Source organism: Phocoena phocoena, chromosome 14, assembly GCF_963924675.1.
Source record: "Phocoena phocoena chromosome 14, mPhoPho1.1, whole genome shotgun sequence".
NCBI classification, from domain to species: Eukaryota; Metazoa; Chordata; class Mammalia; order Artiodactyla; family Phocoenidae; genus Phocoena; species Phocoena phocoena.
Window position 1 is genome coordinate 28,480,796 of NC_089232.1, and position 9,490 is coordinate 28,490,285.

A 9,490-nucleotide genomic window follows, 5' to 3' on the forward strand; every position below is an offset into this window, starting at 1 on the left:
TCCCAGAGAACGTCCAGCATTAGCCCCATCTCCCAGCACTGCAGGCAGAAGACCTTGGGATCGGGGCAGGGGAGCACGGACGGCTCATTCCCTCCTCTCTCCAGCCACACTTTGACCCTCCCCATGCTGGTCCCAGAGGCTCAGAGTGAATCCTCAGCTAACGTCCCTGCAAGCTGCCTAGTGGCTTCAGGTCCATCCACACCCCTTCGCTCCTCTACCCCAGATCACTGTGAGTTGCTCTGGGGGCCCAACCCCGGCCACTGGCAGTGCCCTTTGCCCACCTTCCTGTCACCACATAGGACCCCAGTGGTGAGGGCACATGGCTGAGCACTGTGAGTGGGAATTACTGCACACACATCAGCACAGGCGGCCGTGTTCTGTGGGGAGAGACTGGGGGAGGGGAGGCCGGAAGGCAGTAGCTCAGAGCCCAGCTCCGAGGTGAGACACGGAGAGAGCAGGGTGGAGCACCGCCCCACGGGGTTTTCCTGAGTGGTGAGGTAGGAGCATCTCTGCACCTCCAGCCTCAGCTAACAGTGAACTCAAGCACCAGCCTGCATTTTATTCAGGGGACAAAGGACAGGAATTGGGGGTAGGGAGGGAGCTTCTGACCAGCCCAGTCCCAGCTGGTCATGCTTACAGACAGAGGTGCTGGAGCTCCCTGGGGTGGGCCTGGAATATTCCCCTCACTCTCCTGCTCCCACAGGCCAGCTGCTGGCCTCCAGCTCAGGGATATTAAACACAAAACCGAAAAACTACCAGCTCGTTCACGCCATAGACAAAGAAACCTTGTTTGTCTTTCGGCTAATCCAAGGCCCTGCACGGCAAGCAGCTGAGCTCTGGGCACGTGCAGGCATGTATTGTGTGTGTGTTCGCGTGCACTCCTGTGTGTGGTGGCCAAGGCCAGGCTGTGCACTCTGAGAACACTCGTGGCTAGTCCCTGGAGGCTGGCAAGAAAGTCTCCCTGCCCCAGTGGTGCAGGACCTGGGGAGGCTGAGTCCAGGCTAAGGAGCAAGACCTGGGCCAGAGCTCACGGATCACTTAGGAGGCCTGGGAGGCCTGCCGGGGAGAGTGATCTCAGCTCTTTCTGCCTCCCCAGCTCCCTGGGGGCCCCTGAGAGTCCAGAAGAGAGACAGGTCCAGGGTCTTTTCCAAAGCTCTTAAATCTCTGAGCTCAGAGAGGCTATGTCAGGTGTGGGAGGGCCTCGCCACCTTGTGGGGACATGTGGTACTCCTCATGAAGTCCTGGCCTTACCTCCTCCGAAGTCCTGGCCAACCAGCCCTCTGGAGAGGGAGTCAACCCCACAGGACCTCAAGTAGGGTTGTGCTTACTTATACCGCCCTTACACTCCCATGGGAGCAAGGGCCAGGTGAGGAAATCTGTCCCACACCCACCAGATAGAAGGGGTAGCCCAGGCTGCACAGCCCCACCTGCAGAGGCAAATCGGATGCCAGCAGATGCAGCCTGACCACATTTGAAGCACCTTAGAGAAAGGTTTGTAGGAAAGAATCTTAGAGCTCATCTGTTCTAGGGAAACTGAAGCCCAGAGATAAGGCCCTGCCCAAGACCCACAGTATCTCTGACACAGAGCAATGAGGGGCTAAGGGTTCGACTCCAAGGCTAAAGCGTTTTCCTGAGGTTCTGGTGAATCCAGGACCAGCTGTCCACACTGAACCCCAGTCCCACTGAGGCCCGGATTAGAGGCGGCGCAGTGAGAATTCTTGCCACAGGTCAGCAAGGGGGAGGGCATCTGGGCCATGTGGAGATGAGGCTATACAAATGCGGCTCCAGGATGATCTGGATCTTGATACTAAAAAGAAATAAATTAGCATTTACGGGCACTTACTGCAATGCCAGCACTGTGCTAAACATTTACAAACATGAGGTCATTTAATACTCACAATGCCCCTTTGAGGGAGGCACCAATATAATCCATTTTTTTCAGATAAGGAAACTGAAGCAAGGGGAACAACTTGCCCTGGGTGGCAAAGCGGGGACCCAAGAACAGTGATTTTGACTCCACTGAGGGCAAAGGCTCTGCTGGATGAAGAAAGCGCATGAGTTGCTCACTCTCTCCTAGGGAACCTAGCAGGGCACTGCCAGCTCTGGCCCAGGGCCTGCCTCCAGAGGTAGGCCCTGCCACTGGTTCTCCAGGAGGCACGGCCTCGGTGCGCCCTCTGCCGTGCGTGAGGAGGAACAGAGAGTTCTGTCCTGCTATCAGATGCAGGGCTGAGTCCTGAGATGGCTGGCAAGGACCATGGTCTCTCTTCCCAAATAAGGAACAGGGACAATGGGCTGGCTGGCTGTAGACCACCACCACTGCAGAGCTCCCAGCCTGGCCCACATCGACTGATCCACAGAAGAATGGGTTTGGTCACACCCCTGGTTTCTCAGGGTTTCTCCCTCTTAGAATCTTGTCCACCTCCCCCAAAGGCATGTTGGTCCTAAGTCCACCCCACTGAGGACCAGGACCGTGGGCCAGATGGACATTACCAGGAGGGCCCACGAAAGGCCCCCTTAAGAGCTGGGATCCACTCAGAGCATTGCCATGTGGATAAAGGGCAGAATTGGGAATCCAAGCGAGCCAGGGAAAGTACCCTTCCCCAAGGGCTGGGGTAGCTGTGAGTCAAGCCCTGAATGCTGGATACTCTTTAAATAGGTGAAGGGTGAGGAAAGGGTAATAAAGACTGGGGTAAGAATAGGCAAAAGCATAAAGGAGGAACAGGTGTCTGGGCAAGTCACCTAGGCCAACTTTGTTTGAACTTGGGCTTGCTACTGAGTGGAGCTCAGTGAGAAAAGGCAGATAGCCCCAAGACAACGCTGCAGGACATAAGGGCAGCACCCCAAGTTTGGATTAACTGCTTCAGGAACACCCCTTGGGTCCAGCAAACCAGGGACTTAGTCATGGGACCTGTACCAGAATCGAAAGCAGGCATTAATAAAGGACAATCCAAAAAAAAATAAAACAAAATAAAAAATAAAGGACAATCCATGTTTTATTTGTATCTGCCTTTAACATGTACATAAACTCTCGGGGCCCTTTCCCCCATCTGGTGGATACATGGTAGGTTCTGGAGGGAGGAAGCATTAGAATTAGGATAGAGTTCACCTGAAGGTCCTGCTACCCTGAGCAAGGAGATTCCCTGTGGGCTGAGACTTGCGCTGTCCTCCCTTCCCTCCAGGCCATCTGTGAATCGACATAGGCCCTCCTATTTGGCCCTAGCTCATCCCCTCTTCCCCATGGACTCTTCCCTCCTGCCACGGGCAGGAGAACCGTCCTCCTTTTTTCAGTGTTTTAGCTTCTTGTCCTGTTTTTCCCTTCCCTAAAATTCTATTCCTGGGGAGAAAGAACACCAACAGCCATAACTTGTCTCTCCTAAGCCTACTCCTAACTCAAGGTGGTCAATACAGACTCCTGAGAACTGGGAACTCCAGCCACCTGACACCCTCACAGCTGGCTGGATCCGAGGGCAGGGCAGTAAGCATGAGTGCTTATCTGCGTAAGGCAGGGTTGGCAGTGCCACTGTGGCAGGATGTGTGGAGGCACAGGACTCCTGGGCATGCCTGAGAGGGGAAAGAAAGCCCTAAGAACCAAGGACGTGGGCTTATTCATCGTAGAAATCGACATGGGCTCCAGACTCGAACTTGTCCTTTTGCAGCAAATACAGAAGTTTCTGGGCTGATATCCTACAATCCACAAGTTCCCCTTTTGTCTTCAGATCCTGCAGCCTTTTTCGCAAGTCTGGGTCCACAGAGGTCTCCCGGGCTAACTGCTGCATGTCTGTGTCCAGGGGACCTAGGGGATGAAGAGAAGAAGATGAGGCAGGGGCCCATGATGTATGTGTGGAGTTGGGTGGAGTCAGGTGTGGCCAGAGGCAACGCCTCATCTTGGCTGACACATGGTCAGGATCACCAAGGCTCCACACTGTCACCACTGAGCTCCAGACTCAAATTTCATTGTCCACTAAACATGGTCCCTCTAGACCACCAAATCTACAGATTCACACTACCCTATCACCCCTTCCCCAAGCCCCAGCAGCCAAGTGCAGAGAGAGACACCATCCCCATGGGAGAAGAAGAGTGAAGTGAGCACCCAACTTCCTTGGGGGCTCCCGAGTCAGCCTGCTCCAGCACCAGGCCAACTCCCATGGCCCTAGGTGGCCCAGGGCCTGCCTCCAGAGATAGGCCCTGCCTATGAACCCAGGCCTCCAGCTCATCCTGACACCCAGCTCCAGTGGTCCCAGCAGCCCCAGGCAGTTCCCAAAGCCCCAGGCAGCTCCTGGAACTCCAGGCTCCTAGAGGGCCCCTGAGAAGCCAGGCCCCCGATCCACTTCAGCACCAGCTGGCTCCCATGGCCTCAGGTGGTTCCCATGGCGCCAGGCTCCCATGAACCCAGGCTTCTGGCACACCCCAGCACTAGCCAACTTCCGTGGCCCTACATGGCTCCTGTAGGTCACAGTGTCTGTGAACCTAGGCTTTAGGTGGGCACTCTCAAACCAGACTCCCAGTTGGTCTAGTGCCAGGATGACTACTGTGGAGCCAGGCTTTGTACCCACCCCAGCAACAGGCTGCCTTAGGACTCTAGTGGCAAAACTGCCACGGACATCACCAGATGGCCCACCCAGAATCACTAAAAGAGTTGACTGGTGAAGGGCTCTGCCTACTGAACTCAGTCTATAAAGACTGGAAGAGGTGTCTACTTCCTCAAATGTACAAATACCAACACAAGGCCACAAGGATCATGAATAATCAAGGAAACATGGCACCACTGAAGGAAAGTAATACAACTCTGATGACGGACCCTAAAGAAATGAGATGTATGAACTGCCTGACAAAGAATTCAGAATAATCCTCTTAAAGAAATTCTGTGAACTCTAAGAAAACACAGACAGACACCTAAATGAAATTAGGAAAACAATGCATGAACAAAAAGAGAAGTTCAACAAAGAAACAGAAACCGTTTGAAAAAAAACAAACAAAAACAAACCAAAATCTAGAGTTGAAGAATACAATGACTGAACTGAAGAATTCGATAGAGTTCAACAGCAGACTCAACCAAAATTAGGAAAAATTAGTGAACTAGAAAACAGGGCATTTGAAATTATCTAGTCAAGAGGAGCAAAAAGGAAAAAGAATGTAAAAGAGTGAAGAAAGACTACATGAACGAAGGATTACCATTAAAAGAAACAATCTCTGTATTATGGAGTCCCAGAGAGAAAAAAGGAACAGAAAGCTTAAAGAAATAATAGTTGAGAACTTCCCAAATCTCTGAGAAGAGATTTGCACATCCAAGTTTATGAAGCTAATATTTCAACCCCAAATTATCTTCTCCAAGACACCAGGACTAGATAGTTTCACTGGTAAACTGTGTCTGTTTTTTATGCCAATACCGTAATATTTTGATTACTGTAGCTTTGTGATATAGTTTGAAATCAAGGAGAGTGATGCTGGAGAACTTTGTTCTTCTTTCTCAAGATTGCTTTGGCTCATGAGGTTCCATACAAATTTTAGAATTGTTTGTTCTATTTCTGTGAAAAATGCCATTGGAAATTTGATAGGGATTGCATTAAATCTGTAGATTGGGTTGGATAGTATGGACATTTTAAAAATATTAATTCTTCCAATCCATGAGCATGGCATCTTTCCATTTTGTACCTTCTTCAAATTCTTTCATCAATGTCTTATAGTTTTCAGTTTACAGGTCTTTTACCTCCTTGGTTAAATTTATTCCCAGGTATTTTATTCTGTTTGATGCAACTGTAAACGGGACTATTAATTTTTCTCTCTGATACTTCATTATTAGTGAATAGAAATGCAACTGATTTTTTACATTGTTTTGTATCCTGCAACTTTACTGAATTTGTTTATTAGTTCTAACAATTTTTTGGTGAAGTCTCTAGGGTTTCCTATATATAATATGTCATCTGCAAATAGAGACAGTTTTACCTCTTCCCTTCCAATTTGGATGCCTTTTATTTTTCTTGTCTAATTGCTCTGACTGGGACTTCCAATACTATGTTGAATAGAAGTGGGAAGAATGGCTTCCTTGTCTTGTTCCTGATCTTAGAAGAAAAGCTTTTAGCTTTTCACCATTGAGTATATTAGCTGTGGGCTTGTCAACTTCCTCACAATGTCCAGGGCAGCCCCCTGAAATGTAACCCAGTCACATGGCACTCTAGAGTTTGCTCTGCTCCTGAGTATGGTTTCCATTTGCTCTCTGTTGACTGAGTGAGTCCTAGGCTGAGCTCAGGGTGGGTGCTGAGTTGAATATTAGCTGCAAGAATAACTGTATTACATTAGGGAGGGACAGAAGGAGGATTGGGTACTAGAGAGCATGAGGAAGTAGAAACTGCACTGATCATGACCTTGGAGGCAAGGTTTGATCCTGGCCATGCTGCATCTGGACTTTGGTCAGGTTAATCTGCCTCTTTGCCGCTAGGGTTCCAAGGGGAATAGACTACTGGATCTCTATCTAAGTTGGTCAGACATCATGCAACAGCTCTGTCACCACCTTCTAATTCCAGCAACCTCAAGCTGAAAATAGAAGCCTCACTCTTAACAAAGGTGTACAGTGGCATCATGGTAGGAAGATGAGAAACCAGATCAAGTACCACAAGACCCCCTACCCTTTAACTTTCATGAGGACGGGGCTCTATCTTATTTATCTCAGCATTCCCCAGTGTTCCAGCACAGTTCAGCATGGGATGGTCAGCATTCAACAACGTCCGTCTGCTCTTCATTCAGCTAACATTCACTGCAGACTGGCTCAGTGGGGTGCTTTACTAGGTGCTGGGGATATAAAGACGAAGCGTGCATAATGCCTGCTTTCAAGGCTTTCCTATGCAGAGAGAGAAGTAGAGAAGTATATACAGATATAAGATAACACAGTGTGATAAGTCCTATGTAACAATTACAAATGCTAACAATTAGATAGCCCTTCACAGTTTGGGATCACTTTTACATGTTTTACCTCATTCAGTCCTACAAACTGCCCTGTGAGTCAGGTAGCATCTTCCCCGTTTCACATGAAGAAATGAGGTACAGGCCTGGAATTCAAATCCTAATCATCTCTCAAACTTTAACATCTCAGACTTTCTGGCCCCACCCTCAAGTCCAGGCAGCTGCCCACTCTCAATCCATACCTGATAACTACAGCTCCCTGCCCCTGCCAGCACTAACTTTCTTGCAGCCTGTATTTCCCTTAAGGAGTGATGGGTCATGATTCAAGGACAAAATATTCTATGGGTCCTTTCCTGGAGGAGACAGAGAAGGCTCCTTGCCCAGTCTCCAAAGGGTAACCAGCCGGTTCTGGGGACAGGGATGGCAGTAATGCTTCACCTACCTGGGGCATAGCTCAGCACCCTCACACTAGGTTCCTCTGCAGCCAGAACCTGGAACATCATGTTACGGGCAGCCTTCCCCGCACAGTACTGTGCCCAGCCCTTGAAGGGCTGCAGGGCACAGAGGGACGAGATATTAACCACAGTCCTACTGAGGCCAGGACTGTCTGGGAAGGCCTTCAGGATGCTGGAAGTCACGCAGAGCATGGAGGTCAAGTTCAGAGCCCAGTAGTTGTTCACTTCAGCTGGGTCAGCCAGGTCTACGAAGCGTTTGGACACATCTCCAAGACTGCCTGAAAAAACAGACCTTAGGAATCACTCAGTGCAGGCAGAGTTTTCTCTTCTCCCAGCCCTCTTCAAACTCTTCCAGACTCTTCCCATCCAGACCTAAAGGAGGAGTCTCACTAGTGCTTCTGAAGACGCCTCCCTCTTCCCAGCTCTGCAGACACGCATACCTGGGGAACCCACTCACCTGAAGCTTCAAAGTGAGAAAGCGCATGCCCTTCTCTGGGGCTGGGGTTCGGGGGAACTCTGGGGGCCATTTGGAGAAGAGGGGGAATTTACTTCTGCTGGAAGACCCCATGCCCTAACTCACGCCTCCGCCAGAGAGCGCTGAGCAAGACGATCAGAAAAGTTCTTGGCGTTGAAAGGTGAAGGGGGGAAGAAGGGGGAGAGAACGAGCCCCAGACATCACCAGGTTTTCCTCCACACCCCGCTGAAACTAGGGCTTTCAGGCGTCTTTTCAGACTTCTAGGAGTCACCTTTAAAGCTCTAAGAGGCGGGGGTGTGAAAGGGAGGGAAAACAGAACTGGACGCTAAGCAGCATGCCAAGCGCTCACACGCCGGCGGGCGTCTTACCGGCATTGTTGATGAGCAGCACTCGCTGCAGGCCTTCGGGCCTGGGGAGCTCGCGCAGGGCACCGAGCAGCTGCTGCAAGCCGGCCTCGGCGCTCAGGTCGGCGGTCACCCGCACGAGACGCAGGCCGGGCCACTCGGCGCCCAGCTCGGCCTCCAGCTGCCGCAGCGCCTCCTCACTGCGGGCGCTTAGGACCAGCACGGAGCCAGGCGACAGCAGCGGGGCCAGGAGATGGGCCAGCGTCCGTCCGAAGCCGCGGGAAGCCCCGGTCAGCACGCACAAGGAGCGCCCCAGGCTTCCCACCTTGCCGACGTTACCCTCCATACCCGCTACCTCGGCAACCTTGAGCCGCGTCCCAAGACCCGGAAGTGGGCGGGGCGGCCGTGGTGGGAGGGGCCGCGGTGGGAGTAGGAGGAGGCCCCGCCCGGTGCGGGCGGGAACCTAAGGCTTCGGGCAGAGACCGGCCGCCCCTACTTTCTTTTGCAGTTGGCAGTGGAAGTGGAGGTGTCTGCAATCTCGGAGAGAGCGCGAAAGCACTAAACCGGAAGGGCGGGAGGCGCGGCCCCCACCGGAAATCCTAGCCCAGTGCTGAGCACGGGCCTCATTCTTTACCTTGCTAGTCAGTTCAGTACCCCGCTGGGATGCATTCTCCTCCGAAGTCCAGACCCAAATTCCTTTGCATAAGTGACTTCCTCCAGGTCGGGCCATCTTGCTCCTTGCTGGGCATCCCTGCACGTGGCACGTGCCAGTTTAGGGACTGGGGTCCCTACTGGGCTGGGGAAACTCACCGCCCCGGGAGCGACCTTTGGGAGAACACAAGTCTCCCCTCCGTCAGATGTAAGAACCTCTTCTCCCTACTTGGCTCTGTGATCGCACTGATTCCCCTGCCTCTGAGACTTCTCACTCCTTCTGTCCCTAACGGTCTGTGTTCCCAGGGATCCTGCACCCACTCGTGCTACACTCTGCCTAGTAGGCAATTCCATCTACTCCCACATTCGAGTTTTCGCAAATGATCATCTAAGTCTGTACGTCCAGGCCTGTGCTTCAGAAAACGCACATTTCCAGCTTTTTTCAAGGAGAGAGGGTAAATGGGAAAGTTGGCAGACAGCCCCAGATCTCCTTAAAAAAGGAGTCTCTTAAGAGATTATCAAGGGCAGCAAGCAACCTCCATAGCGCAGCCCAAGTCCTCACAGTGCTGTTCCTGTCCTGGGGACAGACAGCAAAATTGCCTTTCAAGGCTCCTAGCAAAATGCATTTTGCTCCCTTGTTCTTTGGGCTGTCATTATAAACACCAGAA

General features: G+C 51.6%; 1 protein-coding gene across 1 annotated transcript; it reads right to left on the reverse strand.

Moving 5' to 3' along the window:
- Window positions 1-2,973: 2,973 nt before the first annotated feature.
- SPR (sepiapterin reductase) lies at window positions 2,974-8,539 on the reverse strand. Its single transcript, XM_065891431.1, has 3 exons — window positions 8,196-8,539; window positions 7,340-7,630; window positions 2,974-3,793 (listed from the first exon to the last, which is right to left on the reverse strand). The coding sequence occupies exons 1-3, from the start codon at window positions 8,515-8,517 to the stop codon at window positions 3,603-3,605; spliced, it is 804 nt and encodes a 267-aa protein (XP_065747503.1). The 5' UTR covers window positions 8,518-8,539; the 3' UTR covers window positions 2,974-3,602.
- Window positions 8,540-9,490: the final 951 nt, after the last annotated feature.